At 43.7% G+C, this 22,897-nt stretch overlaps 2 protein-coding genes across 2 annotated transcripts; one reads left to right on the forward strand and one right to left on the reverse strand.

Annotated features, from left to right (window-relative positions):
- Positions 1–313: 313 nt before the first annotated feature.
- Positions 314–8,673, forward strand: LOC308144189 (tumor necrosis factor ligand superfamily member 10-like; the record flags this gene model as incomplete). The annotated part of the gene is made up of 6 exons (XM_080515245.1): positions 314–421; positions 1,397–1,522; positions 5,731–5,776; positions 6,683–6,799; positions 7,623–7,663; positions 8,464–8,673. 6 exons carry the CDS (start codon positions 314–316, stop codon positions 8,671–8,673), a joined length of 648 nt encoding a protein of 215 aa, XP_080371371.1.
- A 5,994-nt stretch (positions 8,674–14,667) lies between these two features.
- On the reverse strand, positions 14,668–22,050 carry msl2b (MSL complex subunit 2b). The gene is made up of 3 exons (XM_080514733.1): positions 20,848–22,050; positions 16,322–17,664; positions 14,668–15,516 (listed from the first exon to the last, which is right to left on the reverse strand). The coding sequence occupies exons 1-3, from the start codon at positions 20,987–20,989 to the stop codon at positions 15,217–15,219; spliced, it is 1,785 nt and encodes a 594-aa protein (XP_080370859.1). The 5' UTR covers positions 20,990–22,050; the 3' UTR covers positions 14,668–15,216.
- Between the last annotated feature and the right edge of the window lie 847 nt (positions 22,051–22,897).

The following is a 22,897-nucleotide window of genomic DNA, read 5'->3' on the forward strand; positions in this document are numbered from 1 at the left end:
ACTCACAATGCACTATAGAAGTCTATATCTGTGTTTTTACAGCGCACGAATGAAACAATAATCTCTCCAGGAGAAATTCAAACACTGGAAAACTCTTGTTCCTCACATCTGCCCCGCCTCCTCCTCCTCCTCCTCTTCCTCCTCCTCCTCCTCCTCCTCCTCCTCCTCCTCCTCCTTGCCCCTGTTCCTGCCTGCTGGGGACTGACTGGGGAGGGTAGAAGTGAAGGAGTCCGCTCTCTGCCATTGTTCTTTGCTCTGGAAGTCTGGGCGCAGGGGGCCCCGGGGGGACGGCGCGCTGGTCGGGTCTGTCGTTATGACGGACTCCGGTCCGAAGCTGGGGGTCCTGCTGCTGGTGGCGGTGCTGCTGCAGACCCTGGTCGTCACCATCACGGTGCTGCACTTCACGACAGCTCTCAACTCGGTAAGGAAAGAAAAAAAACCTGTGGAGAGGTTCGGACCGACGGACCGGAGACGCGCGGTAGGGGGGGGTTTACGGGGGTTTACGCACCGCCATGCGTTACGCACAAGGAGCGTTACGCGGTGGGAGCGAAGCCTTGAAGGGGAGGGGGGGGGGGGGGGTCCATGCAGCCGTGCAACTTGCTTGTTGACCTTGAACATCCCGCAGGAAATTCCCACTAAGTTGGTAGCCTAATATACTGATGACTGATTTTGTTTTTTTAAGGAGAAACTGCTTTCATGCGCTTTTTTTCCCCTTGGTGCGCTTCAAAGCGCAAATAGTCCACTTCTGTCTCATTATATTTCTTTGCATTTTGCAATGCTTTATTTTTGATAAATTGCACATTGTTTTGTTATGCAAACGCATGCATTTGTGTTTGCTTTCTTGTCGTTGTTGCGTGCTTGCACAAACAGAAACTACAGAAGACAAGGAAGTAAAGAACAGCTTGCAGATATTTTTTTATGATAGCTGTGATTGTGTGTGTGTGTGTGTGTGTGGGTGTGGGTGTGGGTGTGGGTGTGGGTTGTGCGTGCGTGTGTTGGACCTGCTCTGCTTGTTTCTCTCACCTGGATTCAGTCCAGCACATCTCTCTCTCTCTCTCTCTCTCTCTGTATCTCTCTGGTTGTTTACAGTCATTAATCATTGACCCAGATGAGAGGCTTTAAAGGATGTGTGGGAAATGAAACCTAAACAGAAGAAGAGCAGAGAGAAGGGCTCTTCTGCCAGGGAACTCTGTCGAGTCAGGGTTTTTTTGAAGAACGCTGACACAGTGATTGTGGTTGGAGGCTATATTTCAGTCTCGACAGACAATTAAACTGCCGGTGATGGATGAAGTACCTGCCTGCTCTGACAGCCAAACAAATCACGACACTCGACAAGACAAGTGAATCTGATGGTGACAAATTTCCCCCCCTTGCTTCTTCTTTTACACGTTCCCAGATGAAGGAGACGTTCGCCAGGAGCAGCGTCTCGTGTCTGACGGGCGCCGACCTGCAGAGCATCACGGCGGCGAGAGGAGACCCGTGCTGGCAGGTCACCCAGCAGCTCCACCTGCTCATAGAGAAGGTACCGGAGGAGGAAGGGCTCACTCACAAACACGCCGGAAATACCGGTCAGAGTTACAGAAGCACTGGAATCCAAGTCATTTTCACTTGCAGCGTATGAAAGTGTGCATTTGAATTATGTATCAACAACTGGGTTTTATTTGGATCAAGTGAAGTCAAATTGAAACCAAACGAGACTCGAACCCTCAAACACCCGGGGCGTCAAACACACTGTAGTTCAGGGGCCACGTGCCACTAATGAGCGGCCTGGATTTGTGAAATAGAGCTATAATAACCCTTCTAGTTCAAACGGTTTTCTTTGTTGCGACGCAGAGCATACGTGATGGAAATGTCTTTAGGATCGCAAAACCAAACTATTACAATCAAAAATCACCACAGTCTCCTCATAAAGACAGTTTTAATGGAACCCTTGCCCATGATGATCTCAGGATCTCAGTGTTTTTCTTGTGTCTATTTAGAAATTTGTTAAACTAAAATTAATGCTTCAGGAACACATTTCCTCCACGATTCTTACGTCTGTCACACATTTTAATATCCTTAATTTTTGTACAGTTAAAAATATTATTGTTCATTGCTGTTGGGATCCATTAGAAATAAATATCTTTTTTTTTGTGTCTGTTAGATGTCTTTAATTTGATATTTTTGGTAAAACTTTATAAATCGTCTCCAACTTGTGTTTTCATGCTTTTTTTTTTTTTTTTTAACTCAAACTGGTTTCATCATTTATCTTTATCTTTTTTTAATAAATTCCCATTTAGGAGTTTGTCTTTTAATATACTGATTAATAGATTGAAATGTCAATAATTTCTTTCTTTCTTAAATATTGTAAATAAAAAGTGATGTAAGGAAAAGGCATCCCCCTGACCCCAATTCATTCCTGAAGCTCAGTGATGCTCGTGGGTCAAATTGAATCTTTTTGAACTTTTCTTCATGGTGGAGGATCGTTTGCCTCTATAATGTGTCGTTTCAGGTGAAATTCACGTTTATATGACATGCAGTGGTGCAATACAATACGAGATATCTCTCAAATAGATGTGCAAGTTTAATTTCTGAGTTAAAATGTAGTGTTAAGAGGTCAAAAAGTGGTCAGAAATCTTTTTTTTTTTTAATGCAGTTAATGATACCACACACAGACGGGACACTTGTGGAAACCTTCTGTCAGTAATTATAAAGCATGACTTCACTGCACCGCGTCATAAAAGATCTTATCAGTGTGGTTGATCTCCGCTAATGACGGAGTATTTGGCTCAGACACTGAGATTTTCTAAACTTACAGGGTTTTCCCCGGCTTGGTCGCCATTAAAACTCTTTTTTTTTTTTAAAAAGCTTCGATTTCAGTTTTATTTGAAAGCAAAAGAGGATTTCCATCTCGTCATTCTCAAATGAACTTGACTTACGAAGTGGATTCCAGTTAACTGTATCCAACATCGATGGAATAACACAAGATTGACTTTATTTCTACGTCATTAGTCACACGCGCATTATGATGAAATGAATGTGTAGAAAACTCGTTCATTTTTTCTGTTTGAGGCTCAATGTAAATGTGGGTTGATTATAATTGAGGGGAACCTTTAGTGGCCACAAAAACTTTGGCAGATTTAAAAACCCACTGCGAAAACATGGCAGGTCTTATGAGGGAGAACTTATTTGTAACATCTGTTGTCGGGTCGCTCTAAAAACATTTCTTCTATTAGTACAGCAATATTTTCTTACAATTAAAGATTTCCCATCATAATTCTGTGTGACCTCAGTAGGGGGAAACTGTGGCGGCGACATTTTTTAATTAAAAAGAAAAAAAAGCTTTTTACACAGCCTCCATTTGGGTCGGTCTGCTCTGGGCTGACTGCTAAACTGTATAAACATGTAAAATCTTAACACAGCAATATGTATTACATACTAATGTTTCTGCTCTGAACTCAAATTGTGTTGTAATTTTAGCAGAGTGAGCCTTTGCTGACCACAAAACGTGATTTAGGCCGTCGCCAGAGCGACCGTCTGGTTAATTCTGAGTTACAAATGATAATTAGAAATGTTCGGTATTTCTCTAAACACATGAGGATTCCAGTGAGACTGAAAAAAGTCACACTCTAGTTGTTGGGTTTTTTTCTTCTGTTCTGGACTCACTGCAGAAACACAGTCTCAGATTATTTCTCCTAATAAAAGACACAACTGTTGTTGGTTCGCTCTAAAAGCACGATCCAGAGCGTCAATATTGTAATTAATGGTAATATAGGAACGAAGAACAAACATTTTGTCAAGAGAAGAAGAAATTGTTGACGTTGTTTGAAGTCTCTTCTGCTGTGTGGGAGTCACACAATCCAAAACCATCCGTCCAACAGAGCTTCATTGTTGCACACACAAAAAAAACCTAATAACATCATCAGGGGATTCACTGACAGTAATAAAAAAATGAAGCATAATGCCAGCTTTATCCTTTAAACTCGACACCAGGGGGGGCTGGAGGTAATCATCATTATCAATATCAGGGGCTTCCTGTGAATTCTTGAAAAACAAAAAAATGCAGAAATGATCCAAATCACTGTCTGCAGACACACAATGAACTCCTTCATAGCCGGAGATGTGATGTGATCCTGCAAGGTTTAATCAGCACAGGAATGCATTCACCTGCACACACACACACACATGCATGCACACACAAACCCACACACACACACACTCTTCATTTTTCCAAGCTATTTGTGCACACTGTTTGTTTTCATTCCCCCGGCCCTCCTCCACTTTGCTGCTTTTCTTTTTTTTTTAAATACCTCCAGTTTCTGCTTCTGACTCTGCCGCCTGATTAAATTTAGTCCAGAACATAAACAGGACAGTTTGAGCTGGAACGTCAAGTCAACGCGGCTCAGGTCCAGGGTCGTCTGTAAAATCGCCGGTTATCTTCTATAGTCACACATTTGGAGCCGAATGGATGTTATCTTCTCGAGGAGCCACTGTTTTCTCTGGTCACACTAAATCACTGAATCCTTCTTTCTCACAAGAAGATCAACGTGTTGAACTGAACTCACTGAAATGGGCTCAATGTCAGTTTTTTTTTCACTGTTTTGTTGAATGTTTTGTTAAAAAAAACCTACTTTTCACAGTAAAATGTAGCTAAATTGACACGATTAAATGAAAAATCGAGGCACATCTCCACATGTGTACATGATGTATTTCTGAGTCCACACAGACATTAAAGGCCTAGTGAAATGTAAAACACTACTTTGCAAAAAACGATAGTTGGGCTACTACTTATAAGGTTTCTCCGACTCTGCCCCACCACTGTTGTCGCATAACAAAGTTATTTGAGTCCTTCTTCGTGGGCGTGACGTCAACAGATCTGCAGATCTCGATCTGTTGTGTTTATATTGGCTTGTTTCCCTCTTAAATATCGAAGTTTTAACAGTGTTTTGAAGTTATAGTCGGCGTTTTATGAGCCTTGACGAAAGATTGAGCCTGGAAGAGACCGAGAGAGGAGAAAAGGTGCACAGGCGGCGGGAGCAGCAAGCCGTTAGCTCGCCTGGCTAGCCGCTAGCTCGGGTGGCTAGTAGACAATCAAGTAATACCTGGACTCGTCTTCGGTGATTCCGCTCAGTCAGAAAAGCGCTTCGACATGATCCAGGAAGCCGGTCGTTCTGCCAAAAGTCAGTACGCCTCAAAGGTGAAAACTGGCGGCTGCTGAGGCTGAGGAGACGAGGAGACGAGGACGAATGGAGGACAAAGCGTCTTCTGCTTCCTCAAACATGTTCCAGACGGGGTCACCGATGGCAGAACGACCTTTCTGTGTCTTCTTCATCAATCACTGGAATTGATTTGCCCGATGATGAAATATCGTTAAATTCAGCCTCTTCGTCATCAAAACTCTGATCCTCCATAATGTAAACACAACTTGGGCGTGTGCACAAGCCGTGACGTCACTCTATTATTGTCAGAAGCTCCGCCCAGCAGCGGAAATAGCGCTGTTTATCGGCTATTTTCTCCCAGATTGCCGTGTTTCAACATTTTACCCTTGGGCCAGTTAGCATAAAAATGTCCCTAGAAGCGACAGCCAGAGTGTTTTCTGAGGTCGAATTTTCATTTCACTAGGACTTTAAGAGAGCACAGAGCGACCTTTAACACACGTCCAGTCAGCCAACGAAACGTTTATAACATTCTGTGTGCCGAATGCATTTAAATCTCCATTGTGAAGGTTTTGTCCCACTGTTTCCCTTGCAGTCGCTGTCTCAGCGCTACCAGAGGCAGATCTCATCAGCAGTGAGAGGTATGAGCTCCGACCGCACGCAGACGTTTCAGGAAGCAGTTGACGGCCATCTGTGTACAAGGAATTGATAGATTTGTCAGTTTTGCCTCCTACTAAAATACGTTGTTATGGACAAAATTTCCAATAAAATCTCCAGATAAAATACGTCCCGGAGCCAAGGTGGCTGTTCTCCAGCTGAAAGTACCATTGAATCATCTCCTCTTACTTTGTGGTGAATATCTGGAGGCTTCAGTGCTGCACTGAGGCTGGAGTCTTCACAGATTTGACTCATCAGAGGAAGAAATTACATGATATTAGAGGAACTGGACACGAGGAGGGGGACAATAAAATGTCCCCTCTGTCCCCCGAACAGGCTCAGAAGGTCACACGTTTGACACGTTGCCCCGTCCGTCCTAAACCAGAGTGTGCTCGTTATTATTTGGTTTAGTATGAATCAAACATGGGCATGTGTGCCGTTACGCAATTGGCCCGGGAGAGAGTACCGATTTATTTGTTTATTTTAAAAGCTTCAATTCAGAATAAATAAGAGAGATAGAAAGTCAAGTTTTCTTTGCAGCCTTATTATTGTACATTACTTTAAAGCGTATTTTCAGAACAAATTGCACAACACGACACTTTTCTTACTAATATCTTTGACTTTTTTTTTGGTTTCGTTCGTTAAAATTTACATTCACTTTTACCAGGAGGTAAAGAAACAAAGTAATATCCCCTCTGTAAATTCAGATGAAGAGCAGCGTCCTCATCGTTGGTGCAGAATATGCTGTACTGGCGCCACCTGGTGTTAAAGGGATGTTTAAAACATCCAGAATTTGTGAAACATGTTATATTTTTTAATTATCTCATATTATTTAATTATGTCTCTTGTTTAATTGTTGAATATTTGTCCCCCCCACCTCTCTATGTTAGATGAGGTTTCTCGGGTGCTGCCCTCACTCGTGATGGAGGACAGGGCTTCACCTCGCCCCAAAGTGGCGGCTCACGTCACTGGCAGCTTCGTGCCCCAGGTGGAGCGAGTGGAGGGAGGTGAGTGCCGCTTTTATACAAACGTATAAAAGTACTTTCAGCGGTTGGTCCGGTACAGACTGACCAGGAGTGAGTCTGCACCTTTTGAGGACAAGGCGGATGTTGATCATCAAAACTACAGTTGGAGTAGCGTTTATTAAATGTCACGTTTTCTTGCGTGAACACAGAAAATGTCCGTTCACATGACGGGCGTTTTGAAAATAGTTCCCAAGGTTGGACTTTTATTTTAAAATGATCCGTCTCCGTGGAAACGTGGGAAAACGGAACTTCTTTGTCTGTCCCTGCGATTGTCTATATCGTCGCCATGGTTACTGTTCATAGCGTATTGTTCTCTGTGTGTGTGTGTGTGTGTGTGTGTGTGTGTGTGTGTGTGTGTGTGTGTGTGTGTGTGTGTGTGTGTGTGTGTGTGTGTGTGTGTGTGTGTGTGTGTGTGTGCGTGTGTGTGTGGTTTCAATACAAACACAAACAGCACCCACTAGTGGTCCTATAGGCAAACTACATCATTTTTAAGAAAAAAAAATGACAGAATCATAAACAACATAAAGTCTACATTCATTATATGTGTGACAAAATAAAGCCTTTTATTTCTTTAAGCTGGACCCTGATAATCCTCACAGTCCTTTTTTTTTTGTTATTTGCAGTTTATGAAACCGACAAATCAAATAAAACGTTGAAAGACTCTCAGCGACTTGATTGATTGCTTCAGATCGGAGTTTTTCCAACAGTATTTCCTCCCGTCACATTAACGAAGCTTGTTCTTTCCCCGTGTCGTCGCGTCTCCGTTGAGACTTTGAGCTTCCAGTGTTTTTGTCCTGCGCCGCAGCTCCGGCCTCGGCGGGCCGCCGCGTCCAGGGCCAGAAGATCTAGATCGTTTCCATCGTTCAGCTTGCTTCAGTCGTTCAGATCGTTTCAGTCATTCAGATCGTTTCCGTCGTTCAGATCGTTTCCGTCGTTCATCTCGTTTCAGTCGTTCAGATCGTTTCAGTCGTTCAGATCGTTTCAGTTGTTCAGATCGTTTCAGTCGTTCAGATCGTTTCCGTAATTGAGATCGTTTCCGTCGTTCAGATCGTTTCAGTCGTGGTGCAGCAGATAATCGCTTTCTGCCGAGTCGGAGAAAATCTGAACGGCTCTGAAGTAAATGGACAATAAAGTCCGAATTAAAATGTCCTGAAGCATTTTATCGTCTTAAGCATAAAAAATAAAACGTCGTATGCTTCTGTTATTCTCATTTAACGACGAAAAGTCGAGAGAAAGACCTACACTTTAGAACAAACTGTCAACAAATTCCCTTTTTTTTAAATAAAAAAAAAATTTCTTCATGAAGGTAATCGATGTAACTTGTATCGAGAAAGTAACTGGAGTAAATGTTTGATTACTTTTAACATGGCACTAATAGTGGGAAATAGTCGTTAATAGCTCGGATAAGATTTAAACGATCTACAACAATAAAGTATAATTTCAAGATTAAATATGAATTATATTGAGTTCAGTCTTCAGCCGTGCAAGATAACAATATGGAACAATATAAAAGATAAATGCATAAATATTTCGAAGCACAAATATTTGAAAAAATATTTAAAGGTGGTACAGGAATTTCAGTGCAACCGATGTATCGGTACGAATTTATAATTATTTAACGTAAACTCCTGCGCCGTCTCGTCCAGTTGGGCTCCTACCCGGTCCCCATCCTGCTGATGAAGACCAGCCGGACCTCCTGTTGGTCCCGCGGCTCCCAGTTCTCCCTGCACTCCGCCCACCAGGGGGGGCTCTTCCCGCTCGGCGCCGGCGACCGCCTCTTCGTCACCGTCACCAACGCCTCCGCCGTGGACATGGACGAGAAGAGCAGCTTCTTCGGGGCGTTCCTCATCAGCTAGATTGTTAAAAAACTACAAACATGGAGGGAAGTGACACTTTTCTAAGCTTCAACAACCAAAGAGGGTTTTTTTTTTGTTTTTTTTTACAACGCGGAGATTTCCTCAAACTCAAGAACTTCTAGTGTGAAAGAGCCTCTTTGGCTGAGGAGAGATGACCTGCAAACAATTCTTGAATCCAGACGTTCCCACCTGGAAGGGGGAAGGATGGCATAATTGTGTGATTCCAGTTTTGTGCACTGGGTGGCAGTAATGAGTCACAGTAGGAGGTTATCAAACACTTAAGATTGTTGCTTTTTTTTATACTTTCATAAAAAAACAAACGGCTCCTGTCTTTGTGCTGAATGCAGGAAAAGAGGTGAAACTACTTAACTTTACAATTTGTAGTTTTTTCCGCCTTATAATCAGATTTTTATCCTGTTCTGTTTGGGTTAATAGTTTATTTCTATTTTGCTCATTTAATTTATTTTCTTTTTGCTCTGATTTTTTTAAATTTCATTCTGTATATTTCACACATTTTTTTTGTTTAATCTTACTTTTATTTTTTACTGTCATTTTTTTTCTTTTTAATGTTTATTTTAATTGATCATTATTTAATATTTTGTTTTATTTGACTTATATTTTCAATTGTTTCTTTTTTTCTATTTGACGTAATCTCTCTAACTAAACGTTCTCATTATTCACTCCAAACGGGAATTTTTTTTTTTTATTTTGCTGCTTGCATGCAGTTCAGACATTTGCCATATATAGGAGCTGTTTGTAGGAGCTGTTTGACTATCACTGCCGCCTGCAGGAAACAAAGTGCAATTATATTTCTTATGACTTTTCTTATCACAAAGAGCCTTTAAGAAACGTGTGTGAATCTCGTCGGTCTGGGAAATGTGACATTGTCAGTTTCTTTAAAGATGTAAATATTGTGCTACGTTTTGTGTTCTTTATTTTTTTAAACCAAAGTCTAAAAATTAGGACTTTTCTTTCTTTTTTTTTTTTTGAAAACAAAAAACATTTGCAGTCTGGCTGATTAAAGCTGAAAGTTTTTCTCTTTTTTTTTTTTTTTTTTTGCCTCTTCCTTTTTTTTCCGACCCGCTGACTGTTAAAGTCTCGCCGGTGCTTCGGGTTCATGTTGTGATGGATGAAGTGCAGATGTTCCTGGAAAGCTCCAGGCCGCATCCGAACAGCAGGGGAGGGAAAAATAGAAAAAGCCCTGTGTGCTCGGTTTGTGTTTCAGCGTGACCTCATGAACTCCAGCACATGGAAAAACGTTTGAAATGTGTCTTTCTAGAGTAATTTTACTTACTTTTATGGGACCAAAATATCTATTTCTGACTGTGTTCGGTCTTTTTCAGTTCATTTTTTTGTCTTTTCTGGTAGAAAAGACCAAAAAATGTTTGTCATATGTTTGTCTTTCTGTCAGTTTTACACATTTTATAGTTGTCTGTCGTTCTATGTGGATGTTTTCTGTCTTTTTGTTTTAATTTTGCATGTTTTTGTTGCCTTTTTTTTTTTTTTTTTTTTGCCCAATTTCTTTCTGTGTTTATTTATAATCATTTATTTTATTTCTGGTAGTTTAACATGTTTATGCCGTTTTTTTGTGTCTTATTGTGGTCATTTTCTTTCTTTTTGTCTTATTTTGTGTCTTTTTTTAGTTTCACCAGTTTCATTTCTCAGTTTGTGCTTCTTCACGGAAATTTTGCCTTCATAGCAGAAAGTCTACAATTTGTGTAGTTTGTATTCATCTCTTTGTAGTTTCTTTTTGTCGTAGTTTTGCACGTTTTATCATTATTTTGTGTCTCATTGTGGACATTTTGTGTCTTTTCTGGCAGTCTTCTTGTTTTGTGTCTCTGTGTCTTTTGTTAGAAGAGAATAACATTCAGTAGTATTTCGTGTTTTTCATTGTTGTTTGTCTTTTCTGACAGTTTTACCTGGTTTAGCAGTGAGTTTCTCTTTTTCTGTCAATTTTACATGATTTATATTAGTTTTGTTGCGTCTTTGTATTTGCTTGGTATGTTTTGGTAATCAGTCTTGTCAATTTATAATTTATGCTTCATTGTTGTTATTTCACATCTATTTAGAGTCGAGTCTTTGTAGTTAATTTAAACTCTGTCGTAATTTTCTATCTTTTTCAGTTGTTTCATCTGGATTTTGTTGCTGTTCTGTGGTCAATTAATGTCTTTGTGGTCACCTCATGTTTTTATAGTTATTTCTTTTTGCTTATTTTATGCCTTTTTGTGTCCGTTTTTCAAATCAGCTGTGACTTTTTATCCTTGTCAAGACTATTATGTCCTTTAGTTGTTCTTTTAGATGGTCTTCTAGTCGTTTTTCCTTTCTGTGGTAGTTTCATGTTATATTGACATTATTTCGGAAGGGTTTTTTTAATGATAGCGTCACCTAAAAACTTGCATTGATTCCCTAAAACATATCTAAATAGACAATATGTTTGTAGAAAATTTAAAGGGTTAAAAAAAAAAATTCCTGCTTTTTCTAACAGTATCATTCCTCTACATGTGAATATAACTGCTTTTCTATCGATATAAAAACAGAGTTTTGTGAAATCCGTGAGTGCAAACAAGATGTAAAACATCATAATGGAGGCTCTTTGTTTGTTTGTTTGTTTGTTTTTGAGGTGGATTGAACCAGGTTTGGTTTGATGTGGTCAGAATGACAGAAGCTCCTCACATTCAGAATCACGCAAGAAGCAAAAGAAATTGTTATTTCATCTGCAGTTTCAGCCACTGGAGCCTAAACAATTGAGGAAAAAAACTACATTAATGAATCTTGTTGTTGGAAGTGTCTTTTTTTAATTATTTTTAATCAAACTGTTTGCCGGGAAGATTTAAACTAAATGTGAATGTAAATAATTTGGTTGTAGATGTACATATGTGAAATAAAGACACTGTAGTTTCAGTAATTGGTGTTTTCTGATTTCTTCACCCAGTGGTGGGTTTTTTTTATATATTGAAATGTTGAAATCTGTGCTTTCAGAAGGTTTTGCTGATATAATGTAAATGTGTTTCCTCTCAAAGAAGGAAATAAGGTTTTATTGTTTTAGGACCAAAATACAAACAACTTACAGGTCCTCTAATAACTAATCATTCATTATGAAGGCTGTCTGAAGCCTGAAGTGTAGCATTTAGCTCTTTGTGTTGTAATTTTCACTTTTTCGAAGAAGATATTAGAATAAATTATATTAATGTTTACATGCAGGAAAAATAAAATATGTAAAGCTTGGTTGAAAAATTGGTGGCATTTCTTCTTTTTTTTTTTGCAGTTTGCTGATGAAAAATTGAGTTGATGGGAAAGTCATCATTCATACATTGTAGTTGTAACTGCTATATTTCATCTACAGGAACATTTTCACTATTTTGAGGTCTTACCGCCATTATTTTCACTAATTTTAACTATTTTGAGGTCTAACCTACATTTTCCTTTCGTCATTCCCACCAATCTTCTGTTGACACACATCATTTCCTCAATTTGTTTAGACGTGTTTCTAGTTTTACCTCTAGTTTTAACGTCTTTTATTAATGTACATCATTTTTTCCAATCTTCACTATTAGTAGGTGTTACTCTCGCCGATATATAGTACCGGTATTTATAACCAATAATCTAATACATTTTAATATCTGAGCCATTGTCATGATACCATTTAGCCAATAAGATGAATAACTGTTGGCAAATTTGTAATAATATTTAAATAGGGCAGCATTTCTGTGGTTTAATGTTTAGGTCTTGTGCAGTTTACTCATCAAAAATCAGTTTAGTGGATAGAGTTGTCGTCATAAACGTTCATTTAGGATATGAACTCTTAAAAATATTTTTATTCAACTAGTAATGCTCTAGTAATTGTATGTATAAAACAAAATATTTTGTACACCTATGCTTCAGAGTGCTGCAGTCTGTATCTTGAATTAACGTTTATAAAGACTATCCACTTTAACAAATATAATGAAAAAACTATATATAGTTGATTTGAAAAGAAATCGCAACATATCATGACAATGACTCAGACATCCTATTAGACAATTGGCAAATTATGACACTTTTGGCTTTATTATATTTTAAATGACCAACATTTTTGGCTGCTAATATAAAATGTGTTGGTGTGTTAAGACTCTGCATGTTGGATCTATTAATCAATCTAAAGTATGATTTTCTTTTAATAGCGACACTAAATACTAAAAGCCTTCATAACATATGAAACGCATGTAGATGAGCATCATTAGAGTTGATGGAAACGCATTAAATTTGTCAATGCTTGAAGGATTTGATGCAGTTTTCTAAGTGTGCTCTGCCCCCTGCTGGCCAGTGGAGAACAGTCCAAACGCGCCCTCTGGTGGGAACTTTTAGCAGCGCATGCAGGGAGGGTCTGAAAGATGACATAATAATGAAATATCTGTGGGGGGGGGAATAAAAAATACATGGAAAACAGAAGAATCACAGGAGGCGTCAATAAATTTTTTGATTTTGTTTCTTTTTGTGGAAATATGTTACAGTTATATTACAGGTATTTAAATGCCCAGAAGGAGAACAGAAACAAGTTCGGAGACACCAGAGAACACGAAGAAGAGCGACGGCAACTTAAAAAAAAAACCTCGGGAGACGGGAGACACCGTGGAGAGCCGACGGCGACGGCACGCCGACCCACGCTGCGAGACGTCCAATAAATACTGCAACAAAAAGATGGGAAATTAAAAAAACAAAACAAAAAAAACAAACAAACAAGACAGGAAAACAGGAGGGAAAGAGGTGTGCTCTCCTTTTTTCTGAGTCCTTTGTCGTAATTAGCAGCATGTGAAGCCCCCAGACCCGTGGAAAACGGCGTGCGCAAGTCTGCCACCCAACCAGAGATTCCAACGCGGGGGGAGGGCGATGACATCATCAGGACCGCGACAGACGCCAAAACAAAAACACTCCAACCGGCGGGTAATCGTCTCTCCGTTTACCAGAAGTATCAAAAATAAGCTCTAATTGAAAAGTAAACGATGTGGGGTGGTTGTGGTACCACGTCTTTACAACTCGGTGGCAGCAGAGAGTCAACGTTCCTCAGGGTTTCATCACTTTTGGCTGTTTTGTTAGTTGTTTTATACATTTGAAAGAAGTTTCTCAACTCTTTTTGCTCATTTCAGATGTTTTTTTAAGTATTTTTCAGGCTTTATAGACGCTTTCAGTTTCTTTAGGGTCAGATAGTGACGTTTTCTTCTTGGTTTTATACTTGTATTCTGATTGAATTGTATTTTTTTTACGGTGACTTGACTGTGACTGATTTTTGTAGTTTTTTCCATCTTTGTGGTCATTCTTTACCTGTTTTCATGGCTCTGTACAGTTTTTTGTCTTCCAGTTTGAAGTCGATTTGGATTATTTTGAGGTATTTCTTATATTGTCGATGTGTAGATATTTTATGCATTATTTTTAGGTTAGTCTGTGCCTTTTGCACTCATTTATTGCTTTCACAGTGGCTGATTGTGTCATTGCATTATTATAAATCCATTTGTTGTAATTGCACACTTTATTGTTCCACTTTGTCTTAATATTGTGCGTCAGTGTTCCAGGTTTGCAGGTTATTGGTGGTCGATTTTATAACTTTGTCACTGTTTTTGTGCTCATTTTTTTAAATATTACGCCAAGAGGCGGAGTGACTCACGGCACCATCTTGTGGTAGAAAGTGGTATTCCAGGTCAGGCTGAGGCGAGCTTTGCGTCATTGCGATATGTTTACTTCGTTATTAACTTAAAACATCCCACCGTGGACCTTTAAAGTTCACTGAAGTGAAATGTGACGGTTAAAAACAAGGGAGACTGCAGCCCTCAACGGAACGCCGCCGCCTTCAGCCGCTTCATAAATACTGTATTACAAGTGGTATATTGAGGGAAACACTCAGATGTGTGAACTCAAACTTTGTTGAGACGAACCCAGTGATTCGTACCCCCCCCCCCGCCCTGTTCCCAGTGTGAAAATACTCTGGTTGAGAGCAGAGGAGCTCCTCCCCTTCCATCGGTTTTAAACGGAACTTAGAAAAACGCATGATAGAATGTCTTCTTGAATGGAAACCGATAAGTCCACGTACAAAAAGGGGCTCTTTATTTTGATATAAATTACACCAGTCTCTGATGATGATGATGATGATGTCATCTGCGCACCTGCTGCTAAGTGGCGTCTCCGAAGCCAAGCCGCTGGCGCTCACATGCACACACACGGCGCCCTACACGTTTACCTCACGGTGGAGAGAGAATGATTGCAAAAAAAGAAAACATCTCTACCCCGACTGAGATGAAACCGTAACGCGACGTCTCCTCTTCCCGATTCTTCTTCTTCTTCTTCTTCTCTGAATGCGCGACCACGAGACGGGTGCAGTTCCTGGCGCTCTCGCCGCTCACTGTAGCTGCCTTGTTCCGGCTCCGCCGCCGCAGATCTCTGCTGGCTCGGCCCGGCGGGCCACGCCCAGTGGGTGGAGCTGGGGGGGGGGGGATTTTGGTGGGGGAATGTGCATGACGACTCACCAGGAGGAGGAGGAGGAGGAGGAGGAGGAGGAAGGGTTTGCGGGAGACCTCAACAGTCAAAGCGCATCTCCAGCGAGTCGTCGAAGCCCCTATTGTCATGCCCCGCCCCCGACAGGAAGGTGGCCGTGACGGGCGAGCCCGTCGCCGTGGTGACGTTGAGGAGGGTGTTGCCCGGCGAGCTGGTGGCCGGCGTGCGGAGGGCCGCCGCTGTGATACTGGTGAGGTTGATGCCCAGGGTGAGCCGCGTCTGCTCCAGCGCCTTCTCCGGCACGGCGAAGGCCTCCAGCTTCTTCTCGCCGTTGGCCATGTACGAGTTCTGGCAGCCGCGGCAGATGCAGTCCAGGCAAGCCTGGACAGGGGGGGGGCCGGCAGAAACACACCCAGAGCAGGTCAGACAGTCTGACGTGGACGAACATCAACGACACTTTTAACTCCAGTCACTGCCATGTGGGAAAACTCGCCAAGGTGCAATGCATGGGTTCGCCAGCAGAGGGAGCTCCGGCAAAACAACTCAGGCTGGGGAAAAAATGTTCCTCAATAGAAATCAGTGAGGAAATTAATAATGGTAACTTCTAGAATTAAATAAAACATTTCAAAGATTAAAAAAAAAAAAAAAATCAAGTCTTATTTTATCTGGTTAAACCCCGCCCCCACAAAAACAAGCACATTTTCTGAAATACTCAAATATTTTGAGGTTAATTTTCACGACTTAGATATAATTCGAAGCAAAAATACAAGATGTTCCAATGCAATTACGGGAACCTTTTACTCCAACTATTCAAATGTTTTGAGGTGAACGTCGTTGAAAAGTTATTTGTTTATTCATTTTCTCACTTAAAAAATTAAGATTTGAAGCAACTTTTCAATTTTGATTGGGATGATGACACCTTTTGGTTAAAATGTAGGACAAACATCAAATGCCTTGGAGGGATAATTCTAATATTTAGAAATTCTGCGTTTTTGATCTTCAGAATAAATTAATATTTACCATTTATCATAAGAAACTGAACTTTTCCACTACATTACATTTAGACATGTGAATCTACAAAACTAAATATATATTTATACAATATAAATTAAAAAGAATATATTTATTTCCAAACATGTACAAAAACAAAATTAAACAAGAGAAGCCAACAGAAGGTGTGTCTCACCTTCCGATTGGAGTAGCAGGGGCAGCGCTGCCCCCTGCAGGTCAGCACCGACGGGTTCTGCGTGGCTCGGCCACACTTGCAGCCCTTCTTCTCGACGGGCTTCTTGTACAGCTTGGAGGAGTTGGACCGGTGACCGTGCGGGTGTGTGGGGACGCGGTCGCGGCCCGGCGCGCCGGGCTTGGGGGCCTTGGTGTACGCCCTCTTGGCGGCGCCGTGCTGCTCCAGAGTCTTTTTCAGCGCCTTGTTGGAGATGATCACCGTCTTGCCCACCTTGGGGGGGCCGCCGTTGGGCACCGGGGCGAGGTGCGGGTGCGGGTGGGGGAGGGGCGCGGGTGCGGGGAACTTGGGCTCCGGCTTGGCGGCCACGCACGGGCTCGCGATGTGGGGGGAGCTGCTGGCGCCGGCGGGGGGCCCCCGCAGGAAGCTGGAGATGGGGAGGGGCTGCACCTTCTCGCTGTCGCTTTCCGAGCGGGAGCGTTTGCGGTGGAAGCGCAGCGGGACGCGGGGGACGGCGGCGGGGGGCTGCGGGGGGGGCTGCGGGGCGCGGGGGCCGCTCTCCGGGGGCAGCGAGGGGACGGGGCGGGACAAGTCCGGGCCGGACGGGCCACGCGGCCCGTTGAGGTCCGACTGGGGCGCGGAGGGGCGGCGGTCCGACTGGGGGGGGGCGGGCTCGGGCGTCGGGTCGCCGTCCGTGTCCAGAGTCCTGAGCACCTCCTCCACGCTCAGCAGCAGCGGCCCCCCGCCGTGCTTCAGCTCCTCGCCGAAGGCGGCGATGTCACAGAGCCCCGCCTCCTCGGTGCCCGTCGCGCAAAGGGGAACCGCCGGGGCGAGGCCGCCCTGCTTCCCGGCGCCGCCCCCCGCCTCGGCGGCGACGGGCCGCAGCGCGTCCAAGCCCACCAGGCCGTTGCAGTCGTGCAGTCCGTTGACGCTCACGGCGCCGGGCTCCTCCCCCGCCGTCGGCTCGCGGGCCGGCGGGCCGTCGTCGGGCCGGCGCGCCCCGGAGGTGGACGCGGCCTGCGACGGCGCCGGCGAGTCCGAGGCGTCCTCCGCCTCCGGCTCGCCCTCGGCGAGCGAGAGGCCCTCGTCGAGGACGGCCTGGAGGTCCGGGGAGTCGGTGGCGGCGCCGGCTATGTGCGGGGCGAGCGGCGACTGCGTGATGTAGAGGCAGAGCTTCTTGTAACAGTTGACGAGCAGCGACAGCTGCCGGTTCTCCTCGAAGCAGGAGTAGTCCTTGCACCAGCTGCAGGACGGCTTCAGCTGCATCCTCTGGCCTTTGCAGCCTCGACAGACGTAGTGCTGGCATGAGGAGTTGGTGGGGGCGATGGGGTCCTGCAGCAGGTTACCTGGACACAGGGCGGAACAGGGAGGCGGTCACCAACGGCAACGGCTTTAACGTAGCGGCTCGCGTAAGAGCGGCGAATGCCGCGGTTGTTCATCGCGTCCTCAAGGAAACCTGAGATGAGGTGTTGCACCAAGTTTATAATAATTCGTGCCGTCAATTTTTAAAAGATTAGGTCAATTCTAGGACTTTTTGTGAATTAATTGCAGAATAAAACAACCTAAAATCCGGTTCAATGTGTAATAATGTGTTCCGTGCTGTAAAGTTTCATTGTTCTGCACTGGACTGTTTCTAATGGAGCCGCAAGAACTTCCTGACACGATCACATTTGATCTCTCAGTTAGTATATAAGTTCCGTCTCTGCCCAACATAGACGGTATAAAGTAATGTCAACACAGCAATGATATCGTAAATGATTTATAGAAACTGTGTGGACGGAGGAGAAGGAGTCCAGAGGCTCTGTAACCTCCACTTCACGTCACACGTCTCACAGGAACACGCGGTGATTAATGGACAGGCTTTCACAGGGTCCACAAAAAGCAACTCCGCGTAACACCGACACAGGCTTGTCGGTAATAATAATAATAATAATAATTAATAATTAAAAAAAAAAAACGGAGGGAAAGAAGAACAAGGATCCAGCGTGAAAGCGCCCAAGTTAAGGCACAATTCACACACGTCTGGTTCTTCTTCAGCCGGCATGTTAAACCTGAGCGCTGCTTGGCAACCCGCCACGTTCAATGACAGCCGCTCTTTGAGAGGAGCTTCCTTAGCAACGCCGGGCGCTACCGAGCGCAGCTGCAGGGGAAAAGAAAAAAAAAAAAAGAGGAAGAAGGTCCATTCATAAGAAACAACCACTGCTACTCACTGTGTGCTGCCTGTCCGATCCTCCCCTCCGACTGAAGGAAAGTCTATATTTAACACCACGTGTGGACAGATTTCATCCATTATTTATGGAGACGGAAGTGAAGTTTCAGGACGATAGATAAAACTCTCCCGATAAGCCGTGAATAATCCATAAATCCATCTACGTATGGAGAATCTGCAGAAGGAAGAGCTTTTTTTTCCTTGGTATAGCAGCATGCGATATTTCTCTTTGCAATTGTAAGAAGAAAAAAACATAATTGCGACTATAGATATCATACACTTAAAACACACAGTGTGATGTAAACTGATTAACAACAATTATTTTGCAAGTTTAACTCTTTAACTTTTAATACAGAAATGGTTTGGATTTATTTTCACAGCTTGAAATGCAACTGCAAGAAACACTAATAGATATTGTTTCGCAAAAATATTGGAATATGTAATCAAATCAGAAGTTGTTGGTTTTTTCCCCCCGACCTAAACAATTTTTATTTATATGGCATAAGTGCAGAAATTGGAGATAAAACACCAATCACAAGCACCCCCTCCCCCCCATACATGGCTTCTCCAATATTTGGATCAAATACCATAAAACAGCTTGTTTCCCTGAAGGTTTCCACATTTCTTTTATTGGAACTTTTTATTTGCAACCATCTGTGTCGATGACGAAAAGGTAAGAAACACCGGATCAGGTGCTTCACGCTGTATATGTGTGTGTGTGTGTGTGTGTGTGTGTGTGTGTGTGTGTGTGTGTGTGTGTGTGTGTGTGTGTGTGTGTGTGTGTGTGTGTGTGTGTGTGTGTGTGTGTGTCACAGAGGGGGGTGTGTCAGGAGGGGAGTAGTTCTGAGCCGAGCTGCGTTCAAGGCGCTTCGGAAATTGGAGCGTCACATCGAGTAAACGCAGGGAAAGGAGAAAGACTGCTCAATGGAGAACTACTAAAAACTAGATTGTATTTTGTGCTAAAAATTAAATACTCGAAGACCAAAACTGCATGGACTAATGAAGCAGAACAGACTTTTTTTATATAGCATTCTTTTAGCCGTTTATTTTAATTGATCGATATCTGAACAGCTTTATGTCGGCATAAGCATCATATTCATCAAGTGCAAATACAAATATGAGCAAAATCCAGTGATAACATTAATTAAGAGTTATCCTGGAGTGTTTATTAAATGATATAGGCCTCAATAAGTTCTGTTCATGTACTATCACACTTACTTTTAAATGAATGGGTTTAATTAATTTCAGCTATGCCCCAAAAATACATCTAAACACATTTAACATTAAAACGATACAAGTACACCACCTCAATCCTTCATGGCAATGAGCTGAATAGTTTCTTTTCACACTTGTAGCATCTTCAAATCAGAAATTTGAAGCCAGTTTTGAAATATTTTCAATAGCATTAAGCCTGAACATTTATCGAACTGTTAAAATATCGTATTTCTAACCTGAGTGGACATTATGAGTAATCTTATATTTCACCCTTGTTCGAATTATTATTCATGAAATCTCAGCCTTGATTATCACAAGCTCTGAGAAAGATTCTAAAGTACTTTGAGATAATTGAGTGATTAGTCACTCAACAGAAAATTACTTGAAAAAAGCAATGCATAATGTAAAGTAAAAAGCTCCGACTTGACTTCATTATGTATTTAAATAGTTGGTAACCAGGATGAAATATAATATTTAGTATAGATCTCTGACTATGGGGAAGACCAGTTAACTTTTTTTTTTTAAGTATTTCCCACCTTTATAAAGCTCAAACATCCCATCAAGTTCATTCAAAGGATGATTGATTATGGAAATCCTCCTCTAATGTGTTTATGATGAGGAGTTTAGGTGAGGGCAAAATAAATAAATAAATGCATTATTAAACTTAAGCCAAAAAAAGAAAAAATACTTTACTTTAAAATATAATTGTGCTCCAGCCCCCTCATCTTTATGTCTCCTAACAACTTTTTTAGAATATTTGGGAAAGACAATCAGCCGAATTTACGAATGTATACCACTGATGCTTTCCCACAATAATGTTAAACTGCACACTCAATAAAATCGTGAGTAAATTAAATTGTATTTGGTATTTTGTCATTAAAATACACAAAGAGGGGAGATTTCAGGGTCCCACTGTGTCCGACATAGATATATCCCACGGTACCTGAAGGCAGCATTATTTAAAGGCTCGCTCCCGCTGCGGAGACAGCTGACAACCAGGCATGTTACCGAGACCTTCCCCCTGAAACACGCTGGTTACAAACAGCTTTACTATCGCACTCAATTAAGGACCAAAAAAAAAGACAAAAAAAACACCCGCACATACCGCAGACCAGGCAGGACAGGGACTGGCGGAAGAACGGCAGCAGCTTGCAGAGCTCCGCCAGGGCCCGGGGGTCTCGGGGGTCGCACTGCAGCACCGAGCGGCTCGCGGACACGTAGAGAGAGGTCGCATTCACCGGGTTCATCTCAGCTGCCTGGCCCGGGGCTCCAGGCCGGTCCGGTCCGGTCCGCTGGAAGGTGCACTGACACGTCAGGAAGGGAGGGGGTCACACGGTGACGCGCACGAGCCGAGGTCCGCGAGGTGAAGCCGCCGCGTTTTAACAGGGGAGTCCGGCGGCTTTAGGGAGGGCATAGAGGGACACAAACGGCTTCAGTTGCCCGTCGGTAAATCCCACATGCAAAGCAGTCCGTGCACGGCGGGATCCACGCTACACATCCCCGGGTCGCCGCCAATCCATCCTCGGTGTGCGGTCCCAGTTGGGGCAGCGGCGCGGCGCTCAGGGAGCCTTCACTGTCCGCTCATCCGCGCCGGTTCGGCTCGTTTACACACCGTGAGCGGGTTCCGATGGGACCGAGCATCCTGCGGGGCTCCCCTCCTCCTCCTCCGGCGGCCCTGAATGAGGGTGAAGCACAGCCGGGCTAGCTCGCGGCGACAGCGGCGGCAGCTGCCAAATTCAAATTCAAACCGGGGCTCTGGCGACAAAGTGATGCTCGACGCGATGGCGTTGCGCACAGAGACCCATAGTCCACAAGCATCCTCGTCCCGGGGTTCTCACGTCCGCGCGGGGCTGGCACCGCACCGTGCGCTCAGCATCCCGCACCGGGGCTCGTGTCTCGGGCGGCTGTGCAGCCCCAGCAGGCTCGTTACGGCTGTGTTATTGTTCGCAGAGATTCATGGCGGCTCGAAAACAAAACAGGCCGCCCCGGCTCCGGACGCTCCTCCGAGCCGAGAGCACCCGCACGGAGACGCGAGGGTTGGACAGGCGGAGGAGGAGCGGCGGCGGTCCAAATTGAGACTATTTCGACGCCGCGACGCTTTTGTCGGCGGGAAGAAAAATTAGCCAGCGGAAGCCCCGGGCTCAGGTGACAGTGCTTGCCGCCGCAGCTGCACCGAGAAGCCGGCTACGAAAGCAGGCCGCGTCCCTCTTCCCGGGATTAGCGGGGGTCTGTCAGGATCGCTGGTCGCCTCGGAGGGGGAAAAGGCGGCCGACGGAGGGTTTAGTGAAAACTGTGCCGTCCTGCTCGTTTTCGTTGGACCCCCGGGGCGTCTGCGAAGAGCGAAACTGAATTATTTCCCGATTTGTGTACGTTGCTATCGTTAGCCTCCGAGCATTCCTCCGACCTGCCGTCGCTTTTTCACACACAAACAAGGGGGCGCTGTTACCGACATCTCGCGAGAACTCAAGCGCCGCGGCTCATTCAAAATTACGTGGGGTCGAGAATCCACGAGACTTCTTCTCAGGACACACGAGCTTTGCTTGATAATGACATTCTTATGTTTATTCAGTGTATAAACACAAACACACACACGCACGCACGCACACGCACGCACGCACACGCACGCACACACACACACACACACACACACACACACACACACACACACACACACACACACTACTACATTGCTCACACTGTATAGACAAAAATGTTTCACATTTGGCCGTTTTGTCTTTTTATCGTATCAAATGCTGATGTTCTCCCCCAAAGTCCTTCAATTTTGTAATTTTGACTCCAGACCGTGACGTGCTGCCTCAAGCTCTCCGTGCTTCTTTTCTCTCGATTGAATCCATATAGGAACTGCCTTGAAGATTTTTCTCAGTCTTGCCAATTTGTCGCTCCAGAGTGTGATTATCACTCTCGAGAGCAACACATTCCACAGGTTCACCCATTGAATCAGATGAGCTCTGGTTTTCAATTGCCGCTTCTCGCTCCCATCATTTTCTTCTGGAGGCTGGAGGATTTGGTCCTCGCTACTGACACCAATGGTTTCCCCCAACATCCTTTTTGTCAATATGAGCCCAGGTCCTGGAGTAGCATCTCAAACGTATTCTCTTCAGTTATGGAGGCAGCTCTCTGTGCTTTCATCCCAT

The sequence above is a fragment of the Blennius ocellaris genome, assembly GCF_963422515.1.
Source record: "Blennius ocellaris genome assembly, chromosome: 19".
In the NCBI taxonomy this organism is placed as follows: domain Eukaryota; kingdom Metazoa; phylum Chordata; class Actinopteri; order Blenniiformes; family Blenniidae; genus Blennius; species Blennius ocellaris.